Genomic DNA, 16,680 nt, shown 5'->3' with positions numbered 1-16,680 from the left:
GGAGCTAGAACACTTTCTATGGCAACGGTCTAAGTTGAGAAATGTGTGTGTGTATGTATGTATGTATGTATGTATGTGTACATATATATATATATATATATATATACATACATACATACATATTCACTTTTTTAGGTGCACCTTGCTAGTAAAAGGTTGGACCTCCTTTTGCCTTCATAACTGCCCATATTCTCGGTGTCATACTTTCAACACGGTGTTGGAAACATTCCTCACAGGTTTTGGTCCATATTGACATGACCGCATCACGCAGTTGTTGCGTGCATCTATGAGGAAAATCTCCCGTTCCACCACGTCCCAGAAGTTCTCCATTGATTGAGATGTGGTGACTGTGGAGGCCATTGGAGTACAGTGAATTCATTGTCATGTTGTAGAAGCCATTTTGAGATGATATGAGCTTTGTGACACGTTGCATTATTCTGCTGGAAGTAGCCATCAGATGGTAAACTGAGGTCACAAAGGGATGCACATGGTCAGCAACAACACTCATTACATTACAGGTCATTTAGCTGACTTTTATCCAAAGCGACTTCCATTGCATTTTTTCAACCCATGGCTTTTAACATTGCCCAGGGAGCAATTAGGGGTTAGGTGTCTTGCTCAGGGACACTTTGACATGGAGCACCCTCTCTACCCCTGCGCCACCGTCGACCCCAAACTCAGGTAGTCTGCGGCATTCAAACAATGCTCAATTCGTACTCAGGGCCCAAAAGCTGTGCCACAGAAATATCGCCCACACCAGCAGCATGAAGCGTTGATACAAGGCAGGATGAATCCATGCTGTCATGTTGTTTACATCACGTTCTGACCCGACCATCCGAATGTCGCAGCTGAAATCTGAAAGACTCATCAAACGAGGCTGATTAGCAATTTGTGTTAACAAGCAATTGAACACGTGTACCTGATAAAGTGGTCGGTGTGTGTGTGTGTGTGAGATATGTATATAAACATTTGAGACGGACACATTTTCACTCAGCCATAAAGGTCATATCCTGCAATTTCTTGTTAGCTGCTCTGCACCTCACTTCAACGTAAAAGTCCCATAAAAAGACTTTATATATCTCTTGCATTGATGCATTTATTTTAATACGAGAGAAATGGACTCGGACACAAAAATAGGCCCGTCAGTCACGTCATTGAACTAAATATGAAGCAAACTACCTGGTGGAAGTTTTTGAAGGATCATTGGCCTTCAGGCCACATAAAAATCAAACGTTAAAAGCCTTCACCTGAGCTGGTTTGTCCATCCTGAGCTACTGTAGAAACAAAGAGAGGCCATAACGTCATAGAGTAGGAGAATATAATAATGGCCTGCATTTAGTTCAAAGAGGCTATACTATATTCCATCACGTAGTGGGATCAGATCAAATTAATACAATCATAAACATCGGAAAAACAGTAACATAATTGATCAAAAACAGTCACAACGTTGTCTTTATTACAATTTAGATAAAACAAGTATCTTAATCTGAAAATCTCAAACCGGAAGTACTTTTATAATTTCCACTTGCTTGACGGGCAGAAGTGAAATTTGCACTGGTTCACTTTCTGTAAACAGACTTAGCAAGCGGCAGGTTGTTGTGTCGGTTCAAGCTAACTGTAGTTAAAGGGTTTCTCGCTCCGTGATGTCGGGTCACGGTCACGGCCACGGCCACGGCTGCGAGGGGGAGCACGAGCCCGCGGAGAGGGGTCTGGAGTACGGACTGTACCGGAGGATAGACCTGGAGAAGCTGCAGTGCCTGAACGAGAGTAGAGACGGGGACGGAAAGCTGGTGTTCAAACCGTGGGATCGGCGGAACGAGCGGGACAAGGTAACACAGACAATAAGCCTCCTGTTCCCCGGTCAGCCCCACGACGTCTCCCCATCAGGTCGATAGAAGTTGCCCACGCGGAGCTGCGCAGTTGCTGATTCAAACAAAACTTTATTAATATTGTTAAACAAATTACACGAGGGTTTACATTTGTAAACATAGTGTTAATAAACGTAATCTCTTGTCACCATAATTTAAATACTGGCAAAACTACATGCAATTAACTGAACTGATGTTTATTCTACTCATTAGGGTTCATTCATTTGCAGATAGTTTTTTTTCCTCTACAAAATTTCAGAAAACTGGAAACTATTTCTGATTGCTTGTAATCTCATATTTGTGGCCCAGCAACCAGTAAAACTAGTTGATGTGAGTGTTTCGGGACAGAGGATGTCGCATGTGTACAGACTGTAAAGCCCTCTGAGGCACATTTGTAATTGGCGATTTCAGCCTAATACAATATAAAATTAATTGATTTGAATTGAAAACCCAATCTGAAAGTGTTTGTATAATTGGTGCAGCAACTTTGATTACCATGGGAATTCCTATGTTTGTATACTTTCTTGTAGTATGTTGAGAGTGATGCAGATGAAGAGCTTCTGTTCAACATCCCGTAAGTTCTATAATCCTCATTATTTTAACCAGGATAAGCTTGAACTTTAAACCAGTACCCCAGAATTAAAACATTGCACGCTTTTCTTCTTGATAGTTTTTTTTCCCCTGTAATTTCATACCAAAACGTTGGTGGTTTTAATTTCATTTTCATTTTTTCTTTATTCCCCGTCATATCTTGTGACATCTTCATGCTGTTCTTAGCAGCCTCATGTTTTTTGACTTTGTGATTTTGTCTCGTCAAAGATCGCTACCTCTTTCAGTTTTACAGGCAGCGTGAAGCTGAAAGGCATCATCATCTCTGGGGAGAATGACGACTCTCATCCAGCTGAGATCCGACTGTAAGTGTCTGCTCATCACTTCTCATGTTGGATGGATTTTAAAGTATTGTTAAAACCAGTTTTCCAGCAATCTGCAGTTAACGTGTTTCTATCCTTTCGTTCACTAGAGGGCACATGAAACTAATTTCCTTCTTATTCCAGGTACAAGAACATTCCTCAAATGTCCTTCGACGACACCGGCAGAGAACCCGAGCAGGCCTTCAGACTCAACAGGGATCCTGTCGCTGAGCTGGAGTACCCCACAAAGTGAGCGCATGAACAATTCTTCTTCAGGTTTGGTCCTTTCATGCACCGTTGGTCCCGTCAGGTTCCCAATCACTAAATGCTTTTCATATTCCAGCTATTTTGTGAGATCCTTTTCCAAGGATTTCAGATTTGCTAATAAGAGGAGAGATTAAGATAGTGATAATGCAACGTAGATGATCGGTTCGATGCTTTGTGGCACCACGGCATGAAGCGTTAAAGTGAAAGCAACTCTTTTTTTGTTTTGTTTTTCCCTTTCGGTTTGCTGCTACGTGTCACGCTTCCCTCCATTTGTATGAGTTTCTACTTGCCGCTTTACAGTTCAGCATCGTCTCCGATTTAGGTTGAATGATTTCCCAAGCCGCTGTCTCACACTGAGGTGTCTCTGCCGTTGTGTGATGATTTCCCAGGATCGCTCGTTTTTCCAACGTGCAGCACCTCTCCATCCACATCTCGAAGAACTTTGGAGCAGAGAGCACCAGGGTCTACTACATCGGTCTAAGGGGAGAGTACTCGGAGGTTAGTTGGAGCTACAGCTTTTTTTCCCCTTCTTTTTTGTTTCGTCATCTAGAATACTGTAGAAATTATTGAGGGAAAGGGCCTCCCCCTGAATGACTACTAAGTTGAATTGTAACCTATCTAAAACAGGATCAATAAAAACTTTATCAAGGGTTTATTTAAGGTTTTAAATAGCAGCAATCCGGTAGGTTGAGCCAGCCCAATTTATCTCTAAATGGACCGTAATTTCCATGCTTGTGTGTTAGTTGACCTGTCTTTCTCACCTGTCACTCTTTAGGCTCACAGACATGAAGTGACAATCTGTAACTACGAAGCATCAGCCAACCCTGCAGATCACAAAGTGGAGAGCGTCATCCCACAAACCAACTTCATTTCCTGAAAAAGCTTCAGAGCGTTAGAAGGAAAAGAGGCAGGAAGAGAGGTTTCTGCTGGAGGTCGATGATGCAAAAAGTCTTGAGAGGAGTTCAACGCTGCGTAGCGGCAGGCTGGTTGAGCCTGGACCGGTGACTGGAACGCTGCACTCTGAAGACCAGAGAGCTCCATATGTGTCTGGAAGTGCCATGTTGTAGCTCTGTTTTTCTGTCGCAATAAATAGTGAATGCTTAATAGACTTGTATTAATTGCATGGATCACTTGGTAATTGGATAACGTATGTTTGACCTACATACTCTGATTAATGCCTGAAGGTATCCACCACTTTGAATAAAACACAGACTGCTGGAAATACACCAAGTGGTTTTACGCTTTGAAAGACTTTGGTTGCCATGTTAACGCCCTGTATTTATAGTTCGCTTCACACAATGATGTTCAGGTATCCAACAACAAGAAACTTTGCGCTATGGATGCCTTTATGAATGATTAGGAGTCAGGCTTGGACAAAATCCAAATCTTTCTTCATTACAGGTATATGCATATTGCTATTATATGAAGGAGGAAATTAGTGATCATATTTAAAGATTATGTAACGTTACATCAATAATGGCATCTACGGAAGGGCGGGGCTAGTTGACGACGTCCCGCGCTCTGACTCCGCCCCCTCATTGTGTGCGGTCACTACCGGAAGTTCCGTTCCGTCGCGAACTGGGAAAGCAAGCGGTAAGTGTACTGCACTTGTATCAGCTAGCAGGCCGCGAGTCTACATTTTAACCACTTTATCTCGGTCAAAACTCATTTGTATTCGTGTTTTATGGCGTGAGGTCCATTCTAAAAAACGGTGTGGTTTAGAGGCCCGAATTTTAATTTCCGCGTTGATCTGAGGCAGGCGTAGAGAGACACCGGCAGGTAGACAATGTACTGTATGTGAGCGTGCCCAACGGTGACGTTAGCTAGCATCTCCACTACAACTGACGCCCGATGCAGCGAACGCGCGTAACAAACTATTCCGAGATTGAGGCAAGCGCGAAGGTTGTCTCTTTGTCCGTCTTTTTGCGGTCAACGGAAGCTTTTTACTGCTGAATACCATCACCACTGACGAAGCTTGGTCGAACATCGTTAGCTAAGCTCCAACCATTCATTGTCTCCTTCCTCTTTGCCTCCCCCACGCTCCGCCTCAACCGTCGGTGTCTTTTTTAAAAAAAATTCATACAAACGTTTTAAACCTCCCCGAATCGACTGTCCTCTCTGCTGCGGTGTCCTGCTATACATCAGCTAGCTGGTATCCGGGCTATCAACCTCCTTCAGCTGCAGGTGGAGAGCCGAGTTAGCTGCTGGATGGTGTGAGAGTATGGGAGGGGGGGCTGTCAGTCACTGCCGCATATTATCCCTGTTGTTAGCCGTCCATCGCCAATGAGCACAGAGGCGTCTGAATGCAGCAGGCGCGCGCGCGTGTGTGTGTGTGTGTGCGCGCGCTCAGTCGCGTGACGTCCGCACACACACGAAGTGACTGCAGCACGACTGTTGTTTCAGGGTCGAAAGACCTGCATGTAGTTGGTGTCGTGCAGGATGGGAACTGGTGATGTGCTTCAAGTTGGCCTCAACGCTTCTTTGTGTGGTTCGTGTCACCTCAACGTAATGTCGAGGCGTTACACTTCTGCTCACAGCGCAATGCTCCTATTGGGGAAGCGTTTATGCACCAGAAGTTATCAGCTACACTGTAGCTAAGAAAATAGAAACCGAAGCTGCTACAATATCTATTTTCTATTGATCGGAAAGTAATTTGATGAATCTCATGCCTTTTTTAGTAGACAGTTGATGGAGAGAGAGAGAGAGACGCGGGGATGGTTTGAACTGAATTGTACAAAGAAATTGTTTTTTTTCAGTCATTGCGTTATCGTATAATACCTGTGAAGACAGTAAAACATATTTCTGAAGATAAAGGCATGGTCTAAACATGCAAATGTATTTCCAACCAGCTGTACAACACTGATGCTTCACCGACAATTTCCATAATTAGCAGATAAATGAATTCTCCAGTTTAGCTTAACTGGGCATCTTCAGCTTTTCTGTCCTACATACAGACCAGTCAATTCGTTGCAAACACAGCTGTTGATACCAGGATATGATTCGAGATATTAGAAAACCAAATCAATATTAATCAGTTCTAGCAAGAACGTTTGAGATCTTCCACTTTACGTTCCACCGTTGTCGATTAAACTGAATGCGTAGAGAAAGTCCCAATAACAATTCCAACCCGATGTGAGTTGAACATGATAATTGTACACAGCGTCACACTATTCTTAACCAGCAGCCGCCCCCAGGAGTGCAGAGAGCGAGCCATTGTTTCTTGGAGCATTGAAAACCCACGTTTTCTTTCTGCTGGTACTTCGGGTTCCAGGTCGTTGTGAATCTGTGTAATCAATATGAATTTGATTAATACGTTAGTGTTTTAGAACTGGTTAAAACAGATTGTCCGCTGTTCCTCTTCTCCATCTTTAACGATCACTTAGTTTCTATCACTCGCCTGCTTTTAGTCTTATCAATGTAGCTCTCTGTTCCCACCCTGCGCCATCTTGCAGATAAATGATAAGCAGAAAATAAAAATGGTTTTAACACTGAATTAGAATGTGCTGAGGATGAATCTAGTGAGGCGCATTTTAATCACATCACGTTTTGTTTGTGTCAAAGCCTCAGAGGGTTGACAATTGGTCCTTCATTTAAAATCCCAATTAAATAAAAGTACACAGCTAATGTTGGCAAATTGTAGTAGTATTAAAAGTAAAAATATTTTAGCGGCAGCATAATCGCTCCTCTTACCGATGTATTATTTGTTCTGATATTACTTGATTATTACTTGATCGAGTACATTTTGGTGTTGCAGATGTTGGAGTTGGAGCTAGTTCATACTTTGTGATCTCTATTCCAGTGTTACCCAACCTAGGGCTCTGGGCCCACCAACGAGTCACAAGATGAATGTGAGGGGTCATGAGATCACTGATCTGATTTTTTCCTAACTCGTTATCTATCCGCTCATGAAATGAATTAAACCATTTTGGGCATCTGAAATGTGACGTCGAGACAACTCACTTGGTTTGAGCTTTAACAATACGTTGACATTGTCGACAGTATATATGTTTTAAATGTGCCATATAATGCTGAAAATGACATTATGATGCAAATTTAATGCAGCAGATTTGCATCTGTAAATTAGTGTTGTAGTTGCATAAAATAATAAAATACAAGTATTGTACTGAAACGGACTGGAGTAAATGTTAGATCTGGTTGCTACTCACACTAGCAGAACTGTGTACTGAACTGAAAGAGCACAGCTCAAGCGCACAGTTATTATTGAACTTTGATCATTTATTCACGCACTGAATGAGTGGCCAAAATATCCTCCTTTTGCCCACATTGTCACGTCTTTGCAAACATGCACCGTCTATTTCAAAGTATTTTAGCCGTGACTGTGACCTTCAGACAACAATCTTGTCACCTGCCGGAGAGCAAACACGCAGATCAGAGCGCAGCAGCAGCGCGCGGCTTTGGGCTGCTGCTCGGCCAGGACGGCCGAGGAATTCTTAACACCCGTAGAGCATAATCCCGCTCAAGGTTTAAACATTAACCTTTGTCTTTCAGGACATTTCCGCGTCTCCCCATCGGCTGTTTACCAATCAGGCAGCGCGTCGTCTTGACCCGTCCGTGGCGCCTCGCCTCCTTGTTTCCCACATGGAACGGAGGGCTAAAGGGCATTCGGGCTTTTACTGCTCAGCAGTTACTGTAAATCGGATGTTGTGTTTCATGCTGGCTATCGATGGCCGACCCACAGTATGCAGAGTACAGGGGGGCGATTCTTTTGGTTAATGAGTCTGGTGACTTGCTGACGCACGCTCAAACACACGTACCGCATGACTGCTGTTTTTAGGTTCAGCAGCAGGCGCTTCATTGTGTTTTTTGCGTATAAGTAACCCGTGTGTTGCATCTAACTTATTTTTAAATGAGCTCCACAACAATATTTGTTTACAGTTTTGTTTTGAAGGAAAAGAATCGTAATAGAACTTTATTCTTATGGAAACTCGCTATTTCCTACATCATATACATTTCATAATTCAAATACACTTCGACTAGTGTTAGAAATGTGGTGTTCAGATGGTCTGAGATTTTTTTGTCAGTTCTCATGACCAAAATCTTCAGCGCATTTATGGCAACATGTTGAGCTAAATTATGCGGCCCCAGGAACAGCTGATTGATTGATCATTTTTGATTAAAATAATAAAATTCTCCCCCTGGAGTTTTCCATCAAATACATAAAGCAGCAGTATCTCGGTGGGCATCTATGTCTATGTGCTTTTACTATATCTAAAGAATGTTTTCTTCCATCGGCCTCAAAGATCCACTTTTGGTCAACCTGTGAAACGGGTCACTCAGACGTGTTTTGTTTTTGTTTCATATTTTAAACGATTTTGGAAGAAATTGGATGCTGTTTGCAGTTCAAAATCCGTCTGCTGTCTGTAAATAACCTCAGAGCTAACTTGAGACTTGTACACTGCAGTTTGTATTTGGCAGAATTAAAACGCACTGTTGCTGATGATCATCATTTCAATATGTTATGGTTTGTGACTGTTAACTGGACAAACAGATCCAGATAAAGGGGCCCTCTATGGTCTCGTAGACACTACTAACTGCACCATTCCAATAGATTTCCCCCTTTTAGATCAAAGGATTAACTGAGAAAATAGATGCCAGATTATTGGATGATTAAAGTGCACTTTAGTTGCAACTCTTTCAAACAAATATCATATTCCATCCAACATCTTCCACAGGATCTTGACATCGTCTGGAGGTTTTAGCAAATTGCTTCTATTGTTTGAAATGTATGAGCTGAATAAAGCGCCCTTGTATGTCCCCGACGCGCGTGGCATATTTAATGTAGTTCAGCACTCGGCTGACATTCTGTCCCTGTCCTCTCCTCTGTCCCCAGCACCTCTCACAGTGTATGTGTGGCAATAACATGTCTGTGCCGCTGCTCGCCGAGGCTGTGACGGTATCCGGGATGGAGAAGGAGACCGCGGCGGTGAGTGATCGCACACGTCACCGAGCAGTTGGGGAAAAGTCCCCTTTTAACAAAGGAAGGTTCCCTGTGGCCATGTTTTGTGTAGGAACAGGGACTTCCTCTCCAGCGCCATTGTTGCTCCATTAAAACTAGATCAGGCAAGAGAGCTCTTGGTCAAAGTGTTTGAAAATACAAAATACCTCCAATCCACTGTGTCGCTCCTCTTTAGCTTCTTTTTTCTCCAGTAAGAGAATTTCAGAGGCAGGATCAGCCTTACCTCTGATGTCCAGAGTTTGTTTGACTTGTATTCTCCCACTATTTGCATCCAGCATAATGTTATGGATTGACTCATCTAAGTGTATTTATACTGCGGTACATACAGTGGCGTGGTGGTTAGCACTGTGGCCTCACAGCAAGAAGGTCCTGGGTTCGATTCCACCCAGTGGCCTTTCTGTGTGGAGTCTGCATGTTCTCCCCGTGTCTGCGTGGGTTCTCTCTGGCTTCCTCCCACAGTCCAAAGACATCTGGGGATCAGGTTAATTGGGGACTTTAAATTGCCCGTAGATGTGAGTGTGAATGGTTGTGTGTCTCTGTGTAGCCCTGCGATTGGCTGCCGACTAATCCAGAATGTACCCCGTCTATCGCCCGAAGTTGGCTGGGATGGACTCCAGCCCTCTGCGACTGTGTGCAGGATAAGCGGTTTGACGATGGATGATATTTAGTGTGTTTTATGAGCATTGATCGATGTTCATAGATTAAATAATTTACAGCTGGCAACATTCTTCCGGAGTGCTATTTATTTCAGTTAAAATTGAATTCTTAAGGTAAAAAAACATCACCACGCATGTCTGAGCGTCTGATAAGCCATCGTTCTGTGGCTCAATCTTCCCTTCCTCCATTATATCGGATCTTCTCTTAGGAATGCACTAGCTAAAATAGCCCAGATAAACTTTGAAAATAGTCAACATTGTTCTGTGCATAATAGAGGTTTGCTTTCACGAGTATTGTTTGTAAAGCATCCAGCAAAGCCACATGTATTTCGATCATGATCAGCTCAAATGTACACAGTGCTTAAGCTCCATCACAATCCCACTTAGATATACCTGTGAGTCAAAAGCTAAAAAGTTACATATTGGACATTTTTTTTAAAGCAATGAGCAACAACTAACTCGTTAACGAGGATGTATAAATATTCAGCTGCCTTTCGTGCACCAAACGGAATAAAGACAATTCCTTTATGGCCGGAGGCCACAGCCGTAGTAGGACGTGCAACATACAGTGTAGATGCTCAGCTTGATCTGTGTGTAAAAGTGAAAGGCACTGTTGTCGGGTGCAGGCAGGGATTTGTTAAAGACCAGGGTGTAAGCGGACGGCCACTGGCCCCAGCTACATCCACACGCTACATGGATCTCCGTGTGTTTTGATCTCGGCACAGCCGGCTGAATCTCTTGTTTTCTGGCATAGAACAGCGAATCGCCAATTTCGTAGAGCCTCTGTATTCCCTTTCATGGTTTCTCTGCGGGGAGCAGCATGTGGGAAGCTGGCAGTGAGAGCTCACTTGGCAAGAATTGGAGATTGGCACCTGTTTTCTCTGTTGTGGAACTTTCTGTACTGGAATACAGACGGGATGAGTTGGCCCTTGGGTTCACAGAGGGTGTTACTGTGAGTTCTTCCCTTCAGTAGGTTATTTATAGCGATCAGAACATTTTAGAAATGATAAACGCATTTGGTCCTTTTGTGGTCTAATGGGAATGTTTAAAACGGCGTAGTTTCTGAAGAGACACTTCTAACCAGCTTTTCTTCGCTATCTGTGCTGCAGGTGATCTTCCTTCATGGGTTAGGAGACTCAGGGTGAGTGGCCTTTTACTATTCATATTGTTTTTACATGCAGAACTCTGATAAGCCTTTTAAATTGATATTTGTATATTTTATTTCTCAAAATTGCAACATTTATATCAAAGTTAAAAGTTATCGTACAGCTTGTACCATTCTTTCATACTTGGGAACATTTAGTGGAACTAATTTAATAGTAGCTCAATGTTCATTTAATGCCTTTTGTATTTATTTTTTTCAGAAATTGTATTGGGCACGGCAGGTTTTTTTTAAACTCAATTTTACAATACTCCCATGATGCATTGCTCTTAGGTGGTGGTGCATGAGATCTGGACGGGAATAAGGAAGTTGTTTTATCTGAAGGAGAATTATAGTCCAGTTCCACCCTGATGGACACACACAGACACTTGCGCGCACACACGGGTGAGCACGCTCCCATTAGTGAACAGAGCGGCCTTGGCAATAAAAAACACCTTTCTTTAATCTCGTCAATCGTCGCTTTGTACTTCTGGCATCGTAAAGACGCTACACATCCCCAGCAACCTTATGTTGTCTACTCCAACAAGGAGAAACTGTCATGGCCGCTCGTGAAAAAGACACAAAACAAAGGCGCCTGTGGTTTGAAAAGACAATGAGATTCAGCTGTCTGTTTCAGTACCTTTTTTATATCCATGCTTTAAATATACAAATGTCGATAGTAGTCCGCTTGAGAATTGAAGATTCTAAAATCATCCGCGAATAATTCATCTGTAGGTGGTTGCGTACTTGCACACATAGACTTTCCTCCTTTTGGCAGACAAATGTTAATGTTCCACATAGTGGAAAAAAACAGATGAATGAGTTTAGGGGGACTCGTGAATGTAAAATGAACAAACTAGATGTGTCCTTTTCAATACATTTGATGGCTTCATTATTTTCCGCTATTGAAATCCTTCTTTGATGTTTGTGTTTTGGGCTTCATGGCCTGAGTATTTCTGAAATCCTGGCTACAGCTTTGTTTTTATTTACATTTAGCTATTTTTTGGGAATACAGGATAGCTGTTTGAAAATACATGATGTGTGAATGCGGCTCATTGGTGTCCTCAATCATGGTTTAGTTTCATAATACACCGCTGGCAACACGATGACTGAGTTAATAAGTCACTTCATCAGCTGTTAAACCCTGTGAGCGGAGATCACGTACACCCCCCTGGTTGAGGGGCGCGCGCGTTCTCTCATGTACCTAATTGTACCTCCAGTCAATGCCACACACTCTCATTTTAGACAATGCACTTTTTAGTTGTTTTTTTTTACATACATTTGGCTCCTGGCACGCTGCGCATTTGTTTGTCTTGCTGAAGCTGCGTGGGAAACAAAGCGCTCCTTTCTCTGTTTTCTGTTAGGCACGGGTGGGCCGACACTTTGACGGGGATCCAGCTGCCCCACGTCAAATTCATCTGCCCCCACGCGTAAGTCTGTTTCTCCCATTCCTCCTGTCAGATTTCAGTCCTCCAAAAGCTGCTGCCTGTCAGCAGGGGAGGAAAACGTGCATCTTTTTCTCTGTGTGCTTAGCTTTGGACCAATCATTTATAATCTTGTCTTTTTGAGTCAATAAATCAAAACACCAATATTTGGCTGACGGTAATGAGCGCCTCGGCTGACTCGTCGCGTTTTCATTTCCCCGCAGGCCTCCGATCCCCGTCACTCTCAACATGAAGTCCATGATGCCCGCTTGGTAAGTTGGCGCGATGAAACCGAAGGCCTTTTTTTGCCATAGTTTCCCTGGAAACCTTGTACGGGCTTGCATCCTGGCATCATCAATACCATGCTTGTATCTATTGATTTCCGTTAAACGCCTTGCTCCTGCGTGTGTGCAGGTTTGACCTCATGGGTCTCAGCCCCGATTGCCAGGAGGACGAGGCTGGAATCAAGAAGGCCGCCGAAAACAGTGAGTGAATGTGTGCACCGCTAAATTCCTATTTACATGTTTATTTCTCATATTATATTTACACTTTCGCATGATTAGAATGATGACCCTAGAAAACAAACTACTTCCAAGTTAGTCATTGCTGACAGCCAGAAATGTGTTGATTTGAGGCGCCTCCTGGTGGTCGGCGAGCAAATTAACTCCTTTAAGCAAAGACTAATCCTAAAAGGAACAAGGGTTTGTTTGTCTATCTGCATTTCATGTTGAGTAACACATTGATTCTTGCTTTCCTCCAGTCAAGGCTATAATTGAACATGAGGTCAAAAACGGGATCCCCCCACACCGCATAATGCTCGGTGGCTTCTCTCAGGTTCAACTTCATATTTTGGCATATTTTGAACACCGTAAATGTGAAAGGTTGCAACCATTAAACGTCCGTCCGTCTCTCTCTTGCTTCCTCGTTTCCTCCTCAGGGCGGGGCCTTGTCCTTGTACACTGCCTTGACCTGCCAGCATCAGTTGGCTGGCGTTGTGGCCCTCAGTTGCTGGCTACCGCTTCACAAGAGTTTCCCATCGGTACAGTCAGTCTCACATATTCAAATGTCAAATGGGCTGCTTCATTTTACTATTGAAAGAGTTCTACTGAACACTGAAACCAAAAGGAAACACTTTTTTTCCCGAATCAGCGCTTTGTGCAGAGGGGTGTTTATTCATGTCTTTGTTGTATTTGTCCCACAGGGTTCCAGCGGCCAAAAAAACATCCCGATCCTGCAGTGCCACGGTGAGATGGACGTCATGATCCCGGTGCACTTCGGCGCCATGACGGCAGAAAAACTCAAAGGCATAGTTAACCCTCAGATGATCACCTTTAAAACCTACCCAGGGCTCTCTCACAGCTCCTCTCCTCAGGTACGTAGCGTGCAAGTTCATTTTGATATTAAAGTATTTGTCTTTCATACTTTTCCATGTTTGTTTGTTTTCCCTAAGTGTACCGTAAGCTCACTATTGTTTATTTTGCTCTCATCAAGGACGAGGCAAAGCTATCAACCTCTTTACCCGTACCTTTTGCTCTCTTTGCAGGAGATGGCGGCTGTAAAGGATTTTATCGAGAAATATTTGCCCCGAATCTGACCTCACCTCGTCCCCACTGTGACGACCTCCCGAGACACTGACCTCTCCCACTTGATCTACCATTTCCCACAGGAAACAGCCATGAGCGCCCATCCCTTTCTTCCCACACACATCGGCAAGATAGCAAACACACGTTTGATAACCCAAAACATTCTACCCACAGATAACGCTCACACCGGGAGATAAAACGCACTGGGTTCATTCCAAAATAATTAGTCGCTCGCACTCACAAGTCTTAGCTTTTCAGAGAGAGAAAGACACTGACTCACATGATGCATTCCCCTTTGGTTTTATTTAAAGAGCCTGTTTCGCTTTACTCGACTGTGGTTTCATTTTGCCTCTAACGCTTCCACTGACCACGCCTTTTCCTGTTTCCTCCCTGCGTCAGTCTGAGCGGGTCAACACCTACCTGATTCTGTCACACTAAGACCGGATTTTCTTATATTCTTGCTTCATAACTACGCAGTGAAATAAAACCCTGACATCGCCGTTTCCCGTCACCTCCAGATTTCTTTTTTGCTAGGTTTAAATTCTGTCTGACCGCGGCTTCACTCCGTCCGTGGAGACGCCCAGGTGCTGGTTCTAGAGCTAGTGATAGACAGCAGTTCTGTCCGTGGCCTGCATTGGTTATCTACCTACGAATTAGTTTTGTTTATTCAAGTAACAACATCCACAAGGGCCTTCCATGTCTTGTTTTTAACAAGTGTGATAGAATATCTTAAAGTACATGAAAATCCAATTGAAATAAAAAAAACTAACCAATCCAGCTTTTGCCACACTGTGCTGTTTATTTCAAAACATCCATGTCTGGACGTTAGGGACGTCTTTCTGCTCTGGCCGTCTTTATGTAAAATTACTTCAGTTGGAATCTTTTTTTTCCTTAAGGTATCGGCCTAAAGATGATTGACAGGTATGAATTGCATGAAGTAATAACACTCCAGATGGGGGCGGGCCTACACCGACAGCAAACATGAGACGCTTCACTTTTCCTCCCATCGACTACTCCTTTCTCAACATTTTCCCCGTTCAAGTGTTCCTGGCCTCCCCAAAACCCCCCCTTCCATTAGGCTCAGTGCATTTTCAATGTTTTTGTTTTAAAACTGTGGGTTAAAACCTGCTTCTTCTGTCTCCTTCCTCAACACCATGGAGGCGCTGAGTTTTAAACTTCAGACCGGTTATTTCCCACAGAAATAAATACTAATTGCATACTGTAACCCACTGATAGAAGAAGAAATGTCCAATTCAAAGTGAGACCCAGTGCTATAGTAGTTAAAATAAAATGGCTATACACTTGGAGGGCTTTGGCAAGAAGCTGCTCCAACATAACTAGTGGGTGATTTTACAATTAAAAAAAGGTTAATCTTTTGCAGCGTGTGATCCTTTAGATAAGGAGTATAACTCTACTGATTCATGTGTGCTTAAAAAAAACATATATCAGGTGTTCTTCATCTTCCTTTGTGAATGTTAATTTTGCTCCATGATTATTTGTTCTGTATTGCTGTTCTCAAGAGATAAGAAAGGAGGAAAGACATCAGTTTTGATTGTTTCTGGACAAATTGATGAATGTCTCTCGTACTTCCTCAAGTCCTTTTGTGTTTTCTGATCACATGTCTGATGCAGCCCTACTTCTTTATTTTATTTTTGACACCTTTGTCATTTTCTTTTACTATTCCAACATTTACCGTCTGCGTGGCGACGTCGCAGTGTCTTGTGTTTTCTCCTGGGTTGTATGTTGTCATGGTTACGCTTTTTACAAATGTGGGTTTTGTTTACTGGACTGATGTATTGTTGTGTTTTGTCACTGTTGTCATCTCATCCTTTTTTTTGTCTAGAAGCATTAAAAAAAATGTTTAGGGGAGACGTGGTGGTCTCTCCACTTTTTTGTTTTCTGTTTGTTTCCAAAACACCTCTATGCGGAATAAATAAAAATAAATAAAAATCCATGGGAGTTGAGCGTCTTTCATTTGGTAAAAAAAAAAGGGTAACAGCAATATGAGAAATCCAAACCTAAACATAAATGTTCTCTCCTGGATAAAATAAAATATATTTTAAGCCTTTTCAAAAATGTTGGAACAAGTCCTTGTTTGAGAAATCACAAAAGCCTCAAATCCATGTGTTAATGTTAAATATTATTTGTTCTTATGTGCCACTTCAACACGACAAAATAAAAAGTCATAACAAAAGGAACTAATGTTGTGAAGCCCAAAGATATGAGATATTTGTGACTAGCATCCAAAGCCCAAATGTGCTTTACCCTTTTAAAAATGTACGTATAATCTTACCTTCAAAGACTGGCTTACGGTCTGCATGCAATTAGCATATTAATGCAGCTACATAAATCAACGTGTATACGAAATGTTAGCAAAGGTTGAAGAGATAAAATGGTAAATCTAAACTCAGATTAGTGAAAGATCTACACAGTGGCGGCTGGTGTAATCTTTTTTTTACATATTTTTTGGCCAGCCACCATTGGATCTCCAATTGAGTACGAGTTTGACACGGTGTAATGATGGACAATGATTACTGCGAGGCGTTTTGTCCTCAATGAACAATGAGGTTTGAAAAAAAATAAGAGGCATTGTGGAAGAATCAGGAATCAGGAATCAGGAAACATTTATTGGCCAAAATATGTCAAACATACAAGGAATTTGTCTTGGCGGAAAACGAAGCGCACGGAAGCACCGAGGCGGCCATCAACGGCGCCATCTTGGATCTACTATCTACTACTAAGAATTATCACATTTCCAATGAACTGTTCAAAATTAATTTGAATGCTTAATGAAAAATGCTGTATTTAGCTGAATTACTGTTGAGATACAGGTGAAAGAGAGCAGTGTAAATA

The 16,680-nt window shown here is 42.6% G+C and overlaps 2 protein-coding genes across 3 annotated transcripts; both read left to right on the top strand.

The window, feature by feature from the left end:
* Positions 1-1,261: 1,261 nt before the first annotated feature.
* Positions 1,262-4,150, top strand: pithd1 (PITH (C-terminal proteasome-interacting domain of thioredoxin-like) domain containing 1). The gene is made up of 6 exons (XM_040188526.2): positions 1,262-1,829; positions 2,399-2,442; positions 2,705-2,782; positions 2,924-3,028; positions 3,436-3,544; positions 3,822-4,150. Exons 1-6 carry the CDS (start codon positions 1,644-1,646, stop codon positions 3,921-3,923), a joined length of 624 nt encoding a protein of 207 aa, XP_040044460.1. The 5' UTR covers positions 1,262-1,643; the 3' UTR covers positions 3,924-4,150.
* A 413-nt stretch (positions 4,151-4,563) lies between these two features.
* Positions 4,564-15,776, top strand: lypla2 (lysophospholipase 2). 2 transcript variants are annotated; one of them, XM_040188525.2, is made up of 10 exons: positions 4,564-4,639; positions 8,898-8,990; positions 10,789-10,820; positions 12,185-12,250; positions 12,469-12,516; positions 12,659-12,729; positions 13,005-13,078; positions 13,182-13,283; positions 13,446-13,616; positions 13,788-15,776. In XM_040188525.2, exons 2-10 carry the CDS (start codon positions 8,913-8,915, stop codon positions 13,836-13,838), a joined length of 693 nt encoding a protein of 230 aa, XP_040044459.1. In that variant the 5' UTR covers positions 4,564-4,639; positions 8,898-8,912; the 3' UTR covers positions 13,839-15,776. The 2 variants fall into 2 exon arrangements, with proteins under 2 accessions (XP_040044459.1, XP_077936882.1); XM_078080756.1 differs by having other exon boundaries at positions 4,632-4,825.
* The last annotated feature ends 904 nt before the right edge of the window (positions 15,777-16,680 follow it).

This window comes from Gasterosteus aculeatus, chromosome 10 (genome assembly GCF_964276395.1).
Source record: "Gasterosteus aculeatus chromosome 10, fGasAcu3.hap1.1, whole genome shotgun sequence".
Taxonomy (NCBI): Eukaryota; Metazoa; Chordata; class Actinopteri; order Perciformes; family Gasterosteidae; genus Gasterosteus; species Gasterosteus aculeatus.
This window is presented reverse-complemented; position numbering and strand designations above follow the sequence as displayed.

What these genes read in the sequence shown, in the direction of transcription:
- lypla2 (XM_040188525.2), top strand. Translation starts at nt 8,913, where the DNA reads ATGTGTGGCAATAACATGTCTGTGCCGCTGCTCGCCGAGGCTGTGACG. An exon ending in CATGGGTTAGGAGACTCAGG is followed by an intron (nt 10,821 to 12,184) that starts GTGAGTGGCCTT and finishes GTTTTCTGTTAG; the next exon opens with GCACGGGTGGGCCGACACTT. An exon ending in AAGTCCATGATGCCCGCTTG is followed by an intron (nt 12,517 to 12,658) that starts GTAAGTTGGCGC and finishes GCGTGTGTGCAG; the next exon opens with GTTTGACCTCATGGGTCTCA.
- pithd1 (XM_040188526.2), top strand. Translation starts at nt 1,644, where the DNA reads ATGTCGGGTCACGGTCACGGCCACGGCCACGGCTGCGAGGGGGAGCAC. An exon ending in GGCGGAACGAGCGGGACAAG is followed by an intron (nt 1,830 to 2,398) that starts GTAACACAGACA and finishes ACTTTCTTGTAG; the next exon opens with TATGTTGAGAGTGATGCAGA. An exon ending in GAGCTGGAGTACCCCACAAA is followed by an intron (nt 3,029 to 3,435) that starts GTGAGCGCATGA and finishes ATGATTTCCCAG; the next exon opens with GATCGCTCGTTTTTCCAACG.